Source organism: Conger conger, chromosome 3 (genome assembly GCF_963514075.1).
Source record: "Conger conger chromosome 3, fConCon1.1, whole genome shotgun sequence".
Lineage (NCBI taxonomy): Eukaryota > Metazoa > Chordata > Actinopteri > Anguilliformes > Congridae > Conger > Conger conger.
The window spans coordinates 66,504,515-66,522,412 of record NC_083762.1 but is presented as its reverse complement, the minus strand read 5'-3'; the positions used below and the strand labels follow the sequence as shown (position 1 = coordinate 66,522,412).

At 51.8% G+C, this 17,898-nt stretch overlaps 2 protein-coding genes across 3 annotated transcripts in view; one reads left to right on the top strand and one right to left on the bottom strand.

The window, feature by feature from the left end:
* ctnna1 (catenin (cadherin-associated protein), alpha 1) overlaps positions 1-17,898 on the top strand; it is a 115,106-nt gene that overhangs the window by 46,685 nt on the left and 50,523 nt on the right. The window lies entirely within an intron of this gene.
* lrrtm2 (leucine rich repeat transmembrane neuronal 2) lies at positions 8,068-12,172 on the bottom strand. The gene is made up of 2 exons (XM_061235319.1): positions 11,979-12,172; positions 8,068-11,043 (listed from the first exon to the last, which is right to left on the bottom strand). The coding sequence occupies exons 1-2, from the start codon at positions 11,980-11,982 to the stop codon at positions 9,302-9,304; spliced, it is 1,746 nt and encodes a 581-aa protein (XP_061091303.1). The 5' UTR covers positions 11,983-12,172; the 3' UTR covers positions 8,068-9,301.

The window sequence follows — 17,898 nt, the reverse complement described above, 5'->3', positions numbered from 1 at the left end:
ATACGCACACACTCGTATTCACACACACACACACACACACACGCTTGCTCTTTTCACACTCGTACCCGTGTCTCTACAATACGTCCATACACCAAATTATAGATCCACTACAGTAATGGAATACTGGCTGTTAGTGGAATTTCATCTGTAATTGTGCGGTACAAATTGGCAGCCTTGGAAGTACGTGCTTTAACACCGGTGTGCCTCGTACCTCCAGCCCAGCTTTGATCAGCCGGAGCTAACGAGCCCTGCCCCCCCACCCAGTAGCAACAGCGGTAATGACGACCTGCCACTCAACGCGATATCAGATCAGGATGCGACGTTGATGAAACGTTTGCCTTGCCGTCTGTTCTTCGCTAACAGCCCCCCCTCCCCCCCCCCCATTAACACCGGAGCGCTAAAACGAAAACGCCCCTGCTCTACCTTCTCCCCGCACACCTCAGCGGATGCCCGCTATCCCCCTCCGCCCCTTTCCGAGCACTTTAACCGCACGAGCGCGTTATTTTTAAACGTTCCCTCCGGAGCCTCCGTCTCTAAACGAGCCCCCCCCCCTCCCATCTGTCGGGCTGACGGACGTGATTGATCGATGGCCCGGCTGACGCGTCCTGGCGCGGCGTACATCACGGAGACGAGCGCCCTCCCACACCGTTCGCTAACGCGGGCCCCAGGGCCACGCGCTATTGGCCGAGAGGACCAAAACGCAAAGTCGTGTGGCGGGTGGGGAACAATTCTAACAGGATGACCGTTTAATAACCCTTCGCTTTTTCCTGCCAAGTTTTTCAATGGTGGATAATCAGGGCCCTTCTGATACGGGGAAAGTCAGAACTGGAGCATCGTATCCTTGCCTGCAGCTTGGAGGCTGTTTGGGGAGGGGGGGGGTTACATAAGCACAGGATTGCAGACACAACCCAGCTTCCACCATTTAATTTTTTCAGCCTGCTGGAAATAATACTAGTTTTCATTTTGTGTAAAAAAACAAATACTTGCTTGCTTGAAATAGAGCCCCTTTGCACACAGAAGTTTTTGATAACCAATGTCAGGTAGTCGTCATGGGAACCCCTTAAGGGGGCGGTGCCTTTATGCAGTCTCGGACGTGCACGAGCCAATGGAAAGACGGCACTCTCCCTGGCACGGAGGCCGTGACTGGTTGATGAATGGGTTGATGCCCTCTAGTTCTCTCCGCCGCCTGACATGGTAAATCCTGCCTCCTCTCCCTCTTCTGCTGATTTACAAAAGGCCAGCGTCCGTAAATCACAGCCATCTCCCAACCTCCAGGCAGAATAACTTCTGCAGCCACAATGGCACATAACCTGCCCAGGTTCCCACACCCCCACCAGTCTTCCTCCCCACCAACAATCAGCAGTCGACACAATCTTTTGTTAAGGTGAGGCTAAAACGTGCTAATGCTAAGGCCTGCTAACTTTGTTGATGGTAATGCTAAAGCCTGATTTAGAAGAGACAAAAATGACACCTTTTCAACTGCAGTGTCGGTTTTTCTCAGTGTCGCACACCTGTGGAATCTTATGTCGGGGACACACTTGTACTTTGTCCCGACGTGTTGATTGGACAGCCAGACGGAACACTGAGATTCATTGTCATAGATTGGTCGTGCCAGACACCGCTGTTCCAGAAATGTACATCAGCTGTTTCACGTTACCATAGAGACAACAGAAGCCTCATCATAGACCTTTGGCCAAGTATGAATGCAGAACGTTGTGCGTCACATTCTTTTTTCTTTTTTGTCTTTCAACAGCAAGGGTCGTGCAAAGTATTAATCAGGCATGCTAACTTCATCAGTGCTTCAAGCGTGTTAGCATGTGCTAGCTTCATCAGTGAAATGGTTTCGTGCTGGGCAGGCTTTGTGTACCAAAACTCTAAAGGGCCACCGCTGGCATATGTGCTAACTGGAGAGGAACTACCAATCCCAGCCTCTGTTTTATCCCCCGAGTGTGGCCTGATGCCTCTTAGTCGTCTGCTTTGGCAGAGCTGGTCAGGAAAGACTTAGCTTCCCCCATTAATCTGTGTTTTAGGAAAAATATTTCTTTCTTTTCTGCTGAGCCTGTGAATGATGGTGCAGTGCGGTCCCTCTCAGTTTGTGCTCTTGCGTAACCTGGCGCATCCCATCATGCAACAGGCTGCCGGTGTGCGAGGGGAACGCAGAGCAGCGACCGGCCCCGTTTTCACAGCTGACGCGGTAATCCTGCAGCCATTTTAAAAGCCCCGCACACGCGTTAAACAGCACTCGGAGGGGAACCAGCCTCGCGCTCATTACTCCGTGAGCCGACAGACTTTTATCTGCGTCTTTGGCTGTTGACAAAGTGAGCCGAGGCGACGACTTGGGTTGCACTGTGACAGTCGCCGTGATCAAGGAGAATTAAAGATGCGGCTGTCTCTGCTCGCAGAATGATAATGCGCTGTGTGTGTGTGTGTGTGTGTGTGTGTGTGTGTGTGTGTGTGTGTGTGTGTGTGTGTGTGTGTGTGTGTGTGTGTGTGTGTGTGTGTGTGCGAGCCATTGGTGTGTGTGTGTGTGTGCCATTGGTGTGTGTGTGTGTGTGTGCGAGCCATTGGTGTGTGTGTGTGTGTGTGTGAGCGAGCCATTGGTGTGTGTGAGCGAGCCATTGGTGTGTGTGTGTGTGAGCGAGCCATTGGTGTGTGTGTGTGAGCCATTGGTGTGTGTGTGTGTGTGAGCGAGCCAGCCATTGGTGTGTGTGTGTTTGTTTGTGCATGCCTGTGTGTGTGAGAGCCTTTGGTGTGTGTGTGTGTGTGTATGTACATGTGTGCGCGCCCCTTTGGGGGGTGTGTGTGTGTCTGTGGGCGCGTTTTCCTTGACAGGGGCCATCATGCATGATAACTAGCATAGCAGCGAAATGCCAGCACGCATTTTAATCAGCTTTCCCGTTCGGTCAGACAATCAATTGAAAGCAGGGGTTGCCAGACGTGCTCCAGAGGAGCACTAGAATATGCTTTCTGTTAACCACTGCTTAATTAATCAATAAGCGATCTCACAGATTCTAGGGTCTAAATTAGGGATTGGTACAAGTAATGAATCGATTGATTACTCGTCTGGGGTCTGCCTTCTCTGATCGTTACCCCCCCCTCCCCTCACAAAGGCTATGCATGCACAACTACATGTTGGCCCCATTTATTAGTTATAAAAGTATGGAAAAAAACCTGCATTAGCATATATTTATTCCTCTGACACGAATAGAATAAAGCCAGCATATATTTTGAAATGCTTGTTTTGATTACCAAACCTTTTTATTTATTTATTTTTTTGTCGGTAAGCTGCTGTATGTTTGTTATTGACCGACGGCCCGAGTATTACGCAGTTAGAATGCCCTTAGCTCAGGGAAATTTCCCCAGGCAAATTTACCACCTCCGCATTGGGCGTAATGCCCAGCCCCTGTCATTATTGTAATCAAAATGTCTCGGAATATGCGTTTCTATTGCAGTGGAAACTAAGTATTCCAGCAAATATCCAGTACTCTATACCACTCGACCACCAGTGCATCTTTCTAGTCCCACTCTCAACCAGTTTGTTAGTTTAGCTTCAGGCAAAATAGTCTTAGAATGCTTATTGCAAAGATTGCTAGGCAATAACTAAATTGTATTCAAAATATAGGCTAAACTATGCACATTAAGCTATACCTAACTAGTGACTAGTCATTCATGGACATCAAGTTGACACTGTTGCAGCTATGGTATTGTAACTGTTGGCTTGCTAGCTCTTACAAATTTCCACTTTATTGAATCGGATTGACGCGCATTCGTTTAGAACAGCAATGTAATTTTTACAGCTGGACATATATGGAAAAACAATGCACATGACCCGGCCAATCAGTATTGAGTATTCGGCCATGTCTTCAATATATGTTTTTGTGGGAGTGCAAAATGAGTTGGGAATAAAATTATATCTCATCTGGCACTGTTTTCTTTTGGCTCAAAAACTAAGCCTTAAGACTTTATTATGATGGAAAAACTTTGGTATTGATGTGGGTTTATATATACAGGCATTCATTTTCTATACAACCAGTGGTTCCTTCCTGGCAAGATGCATTCTAAAAATAGATTCCCCATAAGAGCAGTAGATTTGGAATTGAGCACATCGATCTGTGAAATAATTGAAAATCACCATCCATACTCTGAAATGGTTGCTGGCTTTAAGGTGAAAATGTACACAGGCATGAGCCTTGGCTCTTCAGGGCCACGACCCTTGCTTTAACCCGTCAAACCCTTCCATCGCTTTAACCCTTTTTGGTGTGAGATCAAAAAATCTGTAATTAGAATGCTCTTTGCTGAACATTCTAATTCTAAATGCAATCACTGCAGATAATTGAAATCACTGCAGTCCTAGAACACTGATGTTGGATTTTTGGGGAAGCGACATTCCAAAAATTCATAAAATAAATACTCTTCAAATAATGTCCGTCTGACTGGTGGCCCTGACGTTCTCTTCCCCAAGGCTGAAAAAAAAAAAAAAAAAAGTCCCTGGGCTGCGTCAGTCTGTTCACCCCACACGAAACCACACGTTAAACGGCGCCGTTAAACGCCACAGTCGTGAACCCATGTCAATGCGTAGTGTTTAAAAGAAATGTGAAAATCCCGACATCCTGCTACAGGGTTTTTATTGAAGTGAGCGATGTATGGGGGTGGGGGTTGGGGGGGTGAGAATCTGCTTTGCAACGGTCTGCCAGCGAAAAGGGCCTCCTTACATAATCTGCGAAGTGGAAGGGATCCGAGCCGCAGTGGAGGAAGAGAGCCGGCTGAAATGAAACGCTTTGCAGAATCCTTTCAGCGACGCTCACGGTTCAGCGTCGCCGGAAATCTGAGCTACCTGACGACAGGCAGCCCCCCCCCCGACACGCTCTGGGTGTAAACACCATCTCCGCAAACCACACACCGCAAACACGGATAAATTGTAACCATTTTTATTTAAAAATATATGTCTTAAGGAAAAAAAGATCTTTTCAGTTAAAGCCACATCTTTACCCACTATACAGATATGAAATTGTACATATTACAATACAAAAGGAATAAAAGGCGGTGAAAGCATTCGTTTTGCGCACGGGGGGAGGGTGGGTGGGGGGGAGGGATGTGACTTTTGGGGTGTTTTTTTTTTTTTTTTTGTTCTTTTTTTTTTTTTTTTTCTTGAGGTGGAGAAGAGGGGGTATAACCAGAATAACAAAAGTACAGGAGACTGAGGAGGAGGAGGAGTGCTAATTGATGCACGTTTCTACATATTGTGTTTTTTTTTTTTTTGTTTAGTTTTTTTGTTTTTTTTTTGTTTCGTTTTTCCATCGCGTCCCAAGCTGGTGCCTTTACAGTGAGATTCCAGAATGTTTCCAAAGTACCCTTCGTATTTGTCTTCAAAAATAAAACGAAAAACCCCGCAAATAGTTGTTTTTGGGGTCCACCCCCCAGAGAATTCTGCACTTACACGGGACCCTTGATCCATCCTGGGCCGTTGCCGACAGAAACGAGGCTTGTCCATCTCCTTCAGGGGTCGAGGGGGTGACAATCCAAGGAAGGATCCCGAAATCCTTGTTCTTGGAACGTGCAAGGCGTGAGTGAGTGACTGAACGCAGGCGCCACATACGGGAAGCAGGAGCTAAACCTTTTCCCAAAGTAAAAGTTCTAGAAAGAAACAAAATGGCGACACATGGGATTGTAAACACGAACATAATTGGGGACATACAATTGGCGTACTGCGAAGGACCCTCCGTTATTTTGAAGCGCTGTCAGTAATGTTTGTAATGAGGGCTCTGCTAGCCCTCTGGCTGGTGGTGTAACAGGTCAGAGATTTTTTTAGACGACTCGATTATGAAGTTTTAATGAGCTGGCAGTTATGCCCACGTCTCCCGTTTTGTCTCCGGGCCTCGCTTTACGGGTGCTATGGAGACGAGAAATGTAAAATGGCTGCCGTTATTAAAGCTGTCTGGACCCGCACGGCCCAGACTCCAGCTCCTACATGGGTGATTGCCCCAGTGTGGTCTTTACTTTTAAGAACTCCACTTAATTTTTAATGAAATGGGTAGGCGAAAACCGGTGTGTTTGCACGGGCACCCCCCCCCCCCCCCACCCCCACCCCAATGGACGTTAATGAGAGCAAGGCTTGGCTCGCGTCGTCTTGAAAATAAAAGCTCAAGCAAAAACCGGCGATCGCGACGGTATGGTTTTAAAAGCTCTGAGAAGCCTCCTCAGCCGTCTCTCACAGAACCTCCCCGCCTCGCGTTCCGGCATTTTCCCTTGAACGACTGGCCGAGCGCAGCTGCTCTGCTGACGTCTCTCACTAGCACCCTCTAGGGGACACTCTGACCATCACTCCCTGCTCTTCCATATAAAGAAGCACTATTTCCACTGTTTTCCAGCCTGATATTTACTCCAGAACGGCCCCTAATCCCACTCCTCCCCCCCGGCCTGTTCCTTCCTTTTCTCAGACTCCACTGCCTCTGAAACTGTTTCTTCCCCTCAGGCCTACAACACCAGAAAACAAAACTCGAGTGTTTCAAGCTTTTAATCCAGCTTCTTAAAGCACTTGTTTGATAGCCCACTCCCCTTTCTTTCGTTTTTTTTCCTATCGGGCAAGTTTCCATTTTTTGGTTGTAATGTCCTCTTTAGTGCGTCTGTGTACTGGGGTGATGGTTAGTGTGTGTAAAGGGGGTGATGTTGGGTAGTGTGTGTAAAGGGGGTGGTGTTGGCTAGAGTGTGTAAAGGGGGTGATGTTGGGTCGTGTGTGTAACGGGGGTGTTGGATAGTGTGTGTAAAGGGGGTGATGTTGGGTAGTGTGTGTAAAGGGGGTGTTGTTGGGTAGAGTGTGTAAAGGGGGTGAGTTGGGTAGTGTGTGTAAAGGGGGTGATGTTGGGTAGAGTGTGTAAAGGGGGTGATGTTGGGTAGAGTGTGTAAAGGGTGATGTTGGGTAGAGTGTGTAAAGGGGGTGATGTTGGGTAGAGTGTGTAAAGGGGGTGGTGTTGGGTAGAGTGTGTAAAGGGGGTGGTGTTGGGTGGAGTGTGAAGGGTGTGGTGTTGGGTAGAGTGTGTAAAGGGTGTGGTGTTGGGTAGAGTGTGTAAAGGGTGTGGTGTTGGGTAGAGTGTGTAAAGGGGGTGGTGTTGGGTAGTGTGTGTAAAGGGGGTGATGGGTAGTGTGTGTAAAGGGGGTGATGTTGGGTAGTGTGTGTAAAGGGGTGTTGGTTTGCGCAGTGGAGGATGCGTTGCGGGCGGGCGGGTGTGTGGAAATGATAGATGAGACGCGGAGCTTCATTGGGATTCCTGGCGCCTCCGGCCGCAGCGCTGAAGCCAGCCATTGTGCTGCTGCTCTCTTCCGCTGTCTCCTGTTCACCCCCCTCGTCCCCCAGCCGGATGGACAAGCTCTCTCCCTCTCTCCTGCTCCCCCTCATCTCTCCCCGTTTCTCTCTCCCTCGCTCTTTACAGCTCACTCTCCTGCCCTTATCTCTCCCCCTCTCTTTCTGGCTCTCTGTCCTTCTCCCCTTCATCTCTCCCCTTCTTACCCTCTCCCTCTTTAGCTCTCCCCTTCTCTCCCTGTCTTACACTCTCTGCCCCTCTAGTTCTCCCTCTCTCTCCCCCTGTCTCTCTCCCTTTCTTTTGCTCTCCTCTCTCCTCCCATTAAGCGATGATACCGATCAAAGCACCTCCGGTCTTATTGGCAGCTGCTGCCCATAGTCAGACCTCCTCCAGTCCTCTCCTCGCTGTTCCTTCCCTGTCGTCCGTGGCTCGATTAGAAGCTGATAAAAGAATAGCCCCATGTCTTGCACACTGGTTTTGATGGCTGCTGGGCTTTCATCAGTGAACCTTTTCTCTCGCGGTTCCCTCTCTCTCTCCCTCCCTCCCTCTCGCTCTTTCTCCCTTGTCAGGAGGGGCTGCTTCTTTACGGCCAACGGCGTTAAATCTTGCTCCGGAGAGCCGGTGTGGGTGACACAGTATTAATATATATATACGTTTCTCCCCCCAGACTTAATTGGCTCCATCTTGAGTCTGTCAGACCTGATTACTTTCCCTGCTACGGGCAGTGGCTGGTAGACACTCCGTTCTGACTATCAAGCATTCCGCCAAATTGGGGTTGGGGGGCGGTGGGGGGAACGGGGATTTTTATTGAATTTATTGTCACAGGATTTATTTGTGCGTGTCAATGAAAGTGCTGCGTTAATGGCGGTACGGCGGGACGGGTTAAGCCCGGCTCGTGTTCGGCGGCCCGGACGTTACTGCGTTAACGAGCTCGGCCGCTCGGTAACCACGGCGTTCGATCGGCATCCTCGCAGGAGAGCCCAACCTCGTACGGAGCATTGCGGCATATCTCTGATGAACCTTTTCAGACACAGTGCTTACTTTATTTACCACGGTTAATAAGAGGTTATCCGGTTTGCCCAGAGGTTGAGTCAAAAAGAATAATAAAAAAACTCAGCGGCCCTACGTCTTAACATAATTTTTTAAAGATCACAGTTGATTTGGACCCAAGTGGATTTGAAATGGGATTCATCTCCCCTGTATGTTGTATCCCATGAGCCTGGCATTGGAAAGTATGCTTCATTCTTTTTTCAATCATTCAAACGATGGGAGTTGTTTTTGGTCTTTCTTTTTATTTTCATACCAAAAGGTGTGCAGTGGGGGTGGGTGGGGGTGGGCTCAAAACTATGCCATCTGTGCATCATACAAGAACTAGACTGAATAAAATTCTTCCTTTTTTTAAATACACAGAAACATCCACATCTTGGAAACTGCAATTCCTTATCGATCAGAAGAGGGCAGAGTTACCCCTCGAATAGCTATCTCAAGCACAACTTTCTAGAACAATTTTTTTCCCTCCTTTAAGTATGAATCTCTCACCCGTCTCGAATCTCTCATCCTCCGTGTCGCAGAATGGCTCGAACGAGCGATCAATCGTGCCGCCTCGTTCAGCCGACGCAACAGTTCCCTGCTTGATATGACCTCTTATTCATATTACAAAAATAAATTTGTGAATAATTCTTTACATCTGTTAACTTAAGAGTTAATTCCTCTGGAAATCCAACAATAAACAACAAATTTGCAAAAAGAAAAGGAACAAACAAAATCAGACTCCTCAATTCTGCTACTTTCTCATTAGCACGCAAAATCCAAAGTCGCCCTCAGTACATGTTTGTGTATGTGTGTGTATATATAGAATCTCTTTTATATAAACCGGAAAATAACGAACGGACAAAGGAAAGGAACGAACAAACAAACCCTGTTTTGGACTGGAATGGGCGAATGGCAGCGAGCAGCGAGGATGGGCAGGGGCAGGGGACAGGTCCTGGGGTCAAAGGTCAAGTTTACACTTCGCACTCTTTGTAAGGCAGCTGCTGGCACTTGCACTGCCCGTAGCCGTTGATGATGACGAGCGCCCCTTCCTCGTGGCTGGGCTCGTACTCGTTGTACGGCACCTGGGTCGCCAGGTCCGCCATGGGCTGCCGCGCCTGGGTCCTCATCTGGCGGCGGGCCTGCATGGCGGAGCAGTGGCGGATCCTCCTCAGGGTCGGGGGGCAGCACTTGCGCGACACGTACACCCCGAAAATGATGAGGAAGAAGGAGAAGAGCAGGGCCATGGTGCCAATGATCACCCTCTGGGTCAGCACCGTGTTGTCCTGTTCAGAGAAGTACCCCTCGTCCGTGGGCCCCGCGCCCGCCCCCGCCCCCTCCACCTCCACCGTGGTGAATCCGCCCCGGTCGGTGCGGGCGGTTGGGGGCACCGTGGCGACTGTGGGCGGGGCGGAGGCGTCCTCCTCGTCCTCGCCGTCCTCGGGGTTGTCGGGGACGTCCGAGCTGGCCCCAGCCACTGTGGTAACGCTCCTAATATCCTCTGCATAGATGTCCTGCGTGGGCGTGTGCATAATTCCAAAGGAGTTGCTGGAGACCTCCCGCGGCGGCGGGGCCGGGGCCTCGGAGGTTTGGGGGGCCCCTGCGGGCCACACAGGCGCGGCAGAGAAGTTTCGGCAGAGCTGGAACCCGTGGACGGCGTCGAGAATCTCCTCGCCCTGGGCATACTCAGGACTGTGGCAGAGGATGGCGTGCTCCCAGCGTCCTCTGAAAGCCCCCAGCCAGGTGGCCAAGGGACAGATGCGCTTGCTGCACTCCCACTGGTTGCTGGAGAGGCCCACGGTGGTCAGAGACCCCCAGGTCTCCAGGGTGGACGTCTCCAGGCTGCCCAGCTTGTTGTTGTCCAGCAGCAGCACCCTCAAGCCCGGGAGCGTCTGGAACACGTCCGGGGTGAGCACCCGGATCTCGTTGCCCGTCAGGTCGAGCTTCTCCAGAGTGGACCAAGTCCACTCCATCCCTCCGCAAGTCAGGTTGCTGATCTTATTCCACTGGAGGTGCAGGAACTGGAGGCCCACCAGCCGGGGGAAGTGGGCCAGGTTGACCTTGGTCAGCTGGTTGTGCTCCAGGTGCAGCTCCCGGAGCTTGACCAGCCCGGCGAATCCGTTCCGAGCCAGGCTCCGCAGACGGTTGTTGCTCAGGCCCAGGTACTCGAGGCTCCGGCAGTCCCAGAAGGCCCGGACGGGCGTGGTGCGCAGCGAGTTGGAGCGCAGGTGGAGGATCTGGAGCTTGCGGAGCCCGTGGAACAGCTCGGGCTCCAGGGCCGTGAGCTGGTTGAAGGACAAGTCGAGGATCTGGAGGTTGATGAGGTGGATGAAGGTGGTGTTAGGCAGCCGGGCGATACGGTTGGAGCTCAGGTTGAGGTCCTTGAGCTTGTAGAGGCCCTGGAAGGCGTCTTCTCGGACGCCCGTGACCTGGTTGTGGTCGAGGTGCAGCCAGGTGAGCTGGGAGAAGCCGTAGAACTGGTCGGGGCTGAGCTCGCCGATGGCGTTGTGGCGCAGCGAGAGGCCCAGGGCGCCTCGGTCGACGCCGTCCGGCGGAGAACGCAGGCCCTGCGTGTCACAGTAGAACTGCAGGTCCTCGCAGCGGCACTTCTGAGGGCAGGTGGTGCAGGAGGCGGGCAGGAGCGCGCTCAGAAGCAGCCAGAGCGAGCCCAACGTCGCCGCGGAAACTCCCGCCAGATCCCGCCTCGAAGGGAACCCTGCGATCAGGGGGGGGGAACACGTTTAAGCACAGCGCGCTGAACCTGGAGCTCGGCTCCGTCCCCTTTCCCCCCCCTCCCCTCCTCGCCACCCACCCCCCCCCCCACCTCTGCAGAGCTCAGCCGGCCCCCCCTCCCTCCACCCCAGTCCTTCTGCCTGCGTTTCACGATTCATGCCAGAGCGATGCCCTCCCCGCACACATTAGCATGTCTGTGCGCACACATGTCAATGTGTGCTTTATACTTTTAATCCGCGTCACAAGTCTTTATTTTACCCCCTTTATTTTTGAACATTTTTTAAAATGTTTCGTTTGAGGAGCAAATTGTGTACAGCAGGACTGGCTGACGGACGTATGTGCGCGCACGTATTTTCGCGTAACTACATCCGCTAACATTGGCATGATGGAATAAAGAACACTTTTTCTCCTCTGTCACCCCCCCTCTCACCCCCCCCCCATAGTCCGCAGCTTTCTCTCGAATCCGTTTTGCCACGGGTTCGACAGAGACACCGGATTTTTAATTAAAAACCACAAATATGCGGTGACTCCTCAGCTTTATGCAAATTAACATTGTTCCGGGCTTTCTCTGGTGTCCTTGTAATACATCGTGGGATTTTTTGTCCTAGAAATCATTTTTCAATTACTATAAGATTTCATTTTTTTCTTTTTTCTTTTTTTTACATCTACAGAAAACATTTGTCAGCTCGGACCGTAAAATAACGAACATAGACTCTGAGGCGGTTAAATACAGAAGGCGCTGTATGTGAAGGCAGCGGTGCGACTCTTCAGTGACAGGGAGAGGAATGCTGTTGCGGTAAATGAGTGAAGACCTCCAGCAGCCCCCCAGAGCGGCGAGCCCCTCTCTCTCTCTCTCCCCGCTCCCCTCCGCTCCGCTCCGCACCCTGCCAGACGAGCCGCTCCAAACGGCCAACTTACCCATTCTTTTGTGCACATCGGAGGCTGCATTCAACTGTCCCTCTCCGCAGACTCCGTGGCCATCCAGACGGAAGGGAAATCCAACGGTGAAAAAAAGCCCCTTTGACCAAACACAAAAGGAGTCGCGCTCTCCCGAAATAAAGCCAGACCCAATCCCCTCAGTTCCGACAAAGGCACAAATTCCATGTCCGACGATGTTGGCTTTACCCCCACCCCCCCCACCCCAATTTCCTTTTTCCTTTCCCCTTTTTTGATTATTTGTTTGCTCGATCCGTTTGATGCTTTTCCTGTCGGATTTTTTTTTTTCTTTTTAATTCCCTCTTAAATCTCAGGTCAGGAAAATGGATGTTATTTTCTCCTCGTCCGTGGCAAATCTTTGATTTTTTCCCCCCCCCTCTCTCGGAGTTGCCGATTTGCATCCAAAACGATCTCGGCGTTAGAAATCCTCACCCCCCCCCCCTTTTTTTTTTTTCTTTTTTCTTTTTTTTTTTCTTCTTCTCTCCTCCCCCCCCGGATCCCCCCTTCCCGACCGAGGTGGGCTCACTCGTTTAATTTAAGATCCGCTGGCGCAGTCTCCCAGTCCGGGGGCTGCCTCCGGACCCCCTAACTTGTTGATGGAAGCCAGCTCTGAGCAGCGCAGACACGGAGAGACGATCCGCAGCCAGTCCCGCACTTACACAGGCGACGCAGCAAGCAGCGGAGAGAGGAGAGAGAGAGAGAGAGAGCGAGAGAGAGAGAGCCAGAGAGGGAGGGAGGGAGAGGAGGAGGAGAGACGCCAATGCTTTTTCTGTGCTTTAGGTTGCAGGCACTCTGAGCTACAGAGTGGTGGCAGGCTGGCGTCGATCAATGATGCCGTTTCTCTCTCTCTCTCTCTCTCTCTCTCTCCCCTCTCGCTCGCTCACTCCTACTCGCGTTTGATTTCCCCCCCTCCCCTCCCTCTCTCGCTGCCTCTGTTCCTCTGTCGGAATATTGATAACTCGAATGTGTCACGGCTCACAGCTGAAATTAAACGTCACCGTAAGCGCCAGCTTTTTTTTTCTCTTCTTTTCTTTCCTGCGTCTGCCTGTTTTTTTAGTTTTTTTTTCTCCCCCCCCCCCCCCCCCCCCCTTTAATATTTAGTTTTTCCTCCGTGACAGGAAGAGTTTTATTTTTATTCCAGCCTTTGGCTTACGCACACGTGTCTGCGTGCGCTAAGAGCGATGGAAGGAGGAGCACTGCTTTTACTAATGCGCCTCTATTGACGCATTCTGATTCCATAGCTTTTTTTCTTTTTTCTTTTTTCTTTCTTTTTTTTTTGAATGAGTCCTCGCGCAGGAAGTGATGACGGACAGCGAGCCCCTAAGTGCGGCAGCCGACGGCGGGAGCCAGCGCGCGCGTTGATTAGAGGGTCAGAGGACGGTCGCCGCGCGGCGCTCCGTTATAAAAACCCTCCCCCCCCGCTCGGAGGTTTAATTTTTCACGGGAGGCGTGCCCCCACTGCAGATTGGACTGTAATTTAAATGTAGCGGAGGAGGAAGTGACAGGCGCGCGTTCGTGTGAAGTTTGGCGGGGGGACCGCTGTGGGGACGGGTCCCGTTCGTTTGGCTTCCTGTGGGTCCCGCTAGCTCGCCCCTTGAGCTTTTTGAATGTTTTTGGGTTTTTTTTGTTTGTGTTGCGAGTGACTAAAAGGGGACGTTCACCTGGATTTTTGTGAGGTTGTTAATTGGAGCAGTAGGGCACAGGCACACGGATGTATACACACACACACACACACACACACACAGACACACAGACATGCGCGAACACTCGTGCTCACGCATGTCTGCACACACTTGTAAGGCACAGAAAACCGAACCAATTAAAGCTTTCCGTCTATGACACCAGCATATGTCAACACATTAGTGGGATGTGGCTGTTATATTAGGTATGTATTTTTTATTCTTGCGACACTCGCCTGTACTGCGCACGTGGGCGGATGAAGGCTGACCGCACTCCCAGTGTGTGGGTGTGGGTGGGGTGTGGGGGTCATCACCTCATAAGCCTTTCTTTGGCAGAACAAGCAACCAATTACTGCGGGTTGCTTATGGTGCTTGCCCTATGGGAGCCTCTCCTGTCCCTTACCTTCTCATACGACCCCCACCGACCCCCCCTAATGCCAATGGGGCTGGGCCCTTAACCCCCAGTGGTTACCCCCCCCCCCCGAGCCCGTGTCACCCCAGGACTCCTGACAGACTGACCAGGGGGCCAATTACCCAGGCGCCCGAGAGCCTCACCGCGGCGGTCCCCCGTCAAAACCGACAGGGCGTTCAGCGGAAAGAGGGCTGTCTGTTCTAACCCAGCGCTTCCCCAATCTCCCTCACACACCTCATCAGGGATGCCATCCGTCTCCTTCCCATTCTGAGTCACCAAATATAGATTTAATTTTTTAATATGCGTTTTCCACGCCTTTTCCGTCGAACATACCCTCCGGCTACCGGGGCGAAAGCTCTCTACGTCTACTGTATCCTACACTGCACTTGTGACGCAACCGAGTCACTTTTCCTCTTGGTGAGAATGGGTATTTACCGATTAGTCGGTTGCAACAGGATGACAGCCGGGCTCCAGGAGCCCAGCGCTTCACCGCGAGCCAGCCGGCCTCAACACGCACGCCGGCGTGCATTGGTATCGGCGAGTTAACGCGCGTGCGTTAAGTAGGGCAGTGTATGTAACCGGCGCAGAGCCGTGGAAATGTCAGCGCTGCGGCGGCGTTCCAAAGCCGCGCCACTCGTATCTCAGCGAAAGCCGGGCTGAAATGGAGAACGAGGCGTACGCTAGCGCGCGGTCTCCAGCGCAGCCGGCGTGTCCTCGCAGCCTCCCATGATGCAGCCGGGTCGGCCCGCCCCAGTTTGGGCGCAGCAGGTCTTGCCTCCCGCGGGGAGGTTCGGGGGGGAGCGCGGCATCATGGCGGAGGTGTGCGGGGCTCGTGACTTCCTGCCTGGCAACAGCCCGGCCGAAGGAAGCGGAGAGAGAGAAGAGGGCGTGACGTGCGCATGAGTCGCCCGACGCGCTTGGCAAGGCGCGGCGTTTTAAGGCGCCCCCGACAGACAATATGTGCCCTCCTACTAGCTCCCCGGCGCCGCGCTGACTTTCACACAGGGCTTTTTTTCTGCGAAGATCGCCTTCTGGTCTCCAGCGACTCGCGAAAAACTCCGCGTTTATCCCTGAAAATGAAGTGGTTCCTGGGAGGCTGACGTGTCGTCCTCTCCCTCCCTCTCACTTTCCATCTCTCTCTTTCCGTCTCTCCGTCTCTGTCCCTCTCTCGGCGAAGACCGGGCCTCCCGCCTCACACGGTGGCGGTGCCGGCTCTTGGAAAACCGTTCCGGAAGATTCCGGCTCACGTTCCTATCCCCTTTCCCTGTCTTAATCGAACCAAGAAAAGTTTGTGTTGAACGCGCTGGTCTGTGCAAGGGCGTGCGTTGGATAAGCAGTGACCGTACACACTAAATGTATGCAGGCTTGGACCGAACGCACTGTAAATGTATGCAGGCTTGGACCGAACGCACTGTAAATGTATGCAGGCTTGGACCGAACGCACTGTAAATGTATGCAGGCTTGGACCGAACGCACTGTAAATGTATGCAGGCTTGGACCGAACGCACTGTAAATGTATGCAGGCTTGGACCGAACGCACTGTAAGCGTTGGCGTTTACACGCTACGGGTCAGGGTCAGCCATGACCTCAGTGGGGGTTTTTTTTTTTTCTTCCTCTGAGATATCATTATTTTATGACTCGTTCCCCGGCAACAGTGGAAAGCTGAAGTTCCCTCACGGAGCCGGATACGAACCTGTTGCCTGCTCGCAGTAAAATTCATGTGCGCGTTGAAAAGCTGTGTGTGTGTGTGTGTATGTGGACACGGAGGTGGAGGCTGGGTTTGAAGGAGCACACACACACTGGGGTGTATGGTAAAGACATAACGCTGCTCTGGCCCGGCTTGGCGTCCAGCGGTTGGGTCTGAGATTCTGGTGTTTTCTGGCCCGGACGGCTGGGCCTGCCGCACGTTCGATCATGTCCCGCCCCCGTCCCGTTCTCATTGGCTGCTAACAGGCTTTAAACTGCCCTCTGAGTTCCCGCTGGTTTGGTGAACGGGTGGAGCTAAGAAGCGGCCCACTCCGTGACCAGTCTTTGTGATTGGCAGGTAATTGGGCCAATTGCGCTGTGGTTGAAGGGGGGTCTGTAAAGTGTAGAGATGCTGGCTTCCTGCATTTAAGCTCAGTACACTTTCACACCCTGATCTCCCTTCACTCTCTTCAGTTAACCGCCTCATTGCTCAGCTCCTCTCGAATCTCCTGTCCCTACGCATTTTACATGACTGGACTGCCAAATACCCAGTTAAACCCTATTAGTAGACATATCAAAGGCATTTAGTGAGGTCCGAAAGTATTTGGACAGTGACCATTTTAAAAGGGCTGTAATTTCAATTCAGTTCACCCCGTATGGATGTAAATGCCCTCAAATTAAAGTGCCCACAGTTTGTTTAAGTCCATATGAAATGAACATGCAGGAAAAGCAGCCCTTTAAAATTCTGTCACTGTCCAGATATTTGCCACAGTACATTGAATGTAGTCATACCTGAAAAGTTCTAGAACTGAACATTCCTTCTGTAATGGGCAGTTAATTACTTTTTTTAAACTCTTAATCCGGGTGCGTGCGTGTGTCTCTCATTCTGTGTGAACAGAGCAATTGATCTAATTTCCTCCCGTCTCCCGTTCATTTCCTGTCATCTTCCCCGGACGTGCATCGAAACATTTTCTGCGCGGTATTCGGATCCCCGTCAACGCCATCCCTGAAAGGAGTTTTATTTTTGTGTCGTTGCGTTTCTGCGGGACCTCCTGAAGAGCGGTGGACAGGGCTGCCCGGGGCGCTGAGAGCGCAGGGGTTCACACGGACGTTGAGTCACCCAGAGCTGCTGGGTGCTCAACGCCAGGCGCTCGGGAGGGGTGAGCGCAGGACACGGGCACATTTAAGAGAAGAACCTCTCTCACCGGCTTTTATTTTATAGAGCCGGCATATGGGATTTCACAGTTCAGCTGTTGCTATGGAGATTATTTGTAGAAAACGCGAAGCTGGCTTTTTGCGTGCGTGTGTGAGCTTATTTGCGTGTGCGTGCTTGTGTGTGTGTGTGTGTGTGTGTGCGCGTGCGCATGCTTGCGTATGTACGCGTATGTGACGGCGAGTGCGCACGCTTGCTTGCGTGTGTGTGTGCGCGCACGGGTGTGTGTGTGCGGTGTGTGTGTGCGCGCACGGGTGTGTGTGTGCGGTGTGTGTGCGCGGTGTGTGTTGGTCGGCAGAGGCATTGGGGATCACAGATGAGCTGGGCTGCACAGCTCTGGGTTCTCAGCTCTGGGCGGTGAGAGCAGGCAGGAGATGGGGAATCTCCGGTCCGACGCCTGAGAGGCGCGCTGAAAAATTCAGACGGGCCGTCACGTGCCGGCTGAACATCGTTGTGTCGTTTCCACTTACCCCGAGACCTGGGCTCGCACGCGAGGGCGCAGGGGCATCAGAATAATGTGCCCACGCTTGGCGTGCGTCGGGCGCACTGAGGGAGATCTCGCAGGCGACCGCCGCACACGTTTCTGACACATACGGTACATGCGATGCATGCTGACAGCTGTGCGGTCCATCTGTGTTAATTGTTTATGGAGAGGATAGAACGAGGCGCAAAGCACTCTGTCGCCATGGCGAAGCTCGGGTCTCAAGACGACCTAGTCCTGTAATGGCGGTGGCATCTCAGATGATCCCGTAGTCTGTCTCTGCTCTAAGCCTGCATTAATCCTTTTAAGGTGTGAGGTCACACAGATGTGCTTAGAATGTTTTGAACTGAACATTCTATTGTTGGTGTTCTGGAATGCCATTGCTTTCAGCTACCGGTTGTGATTGTTACATCAGCCTTAGAATGTTTTGA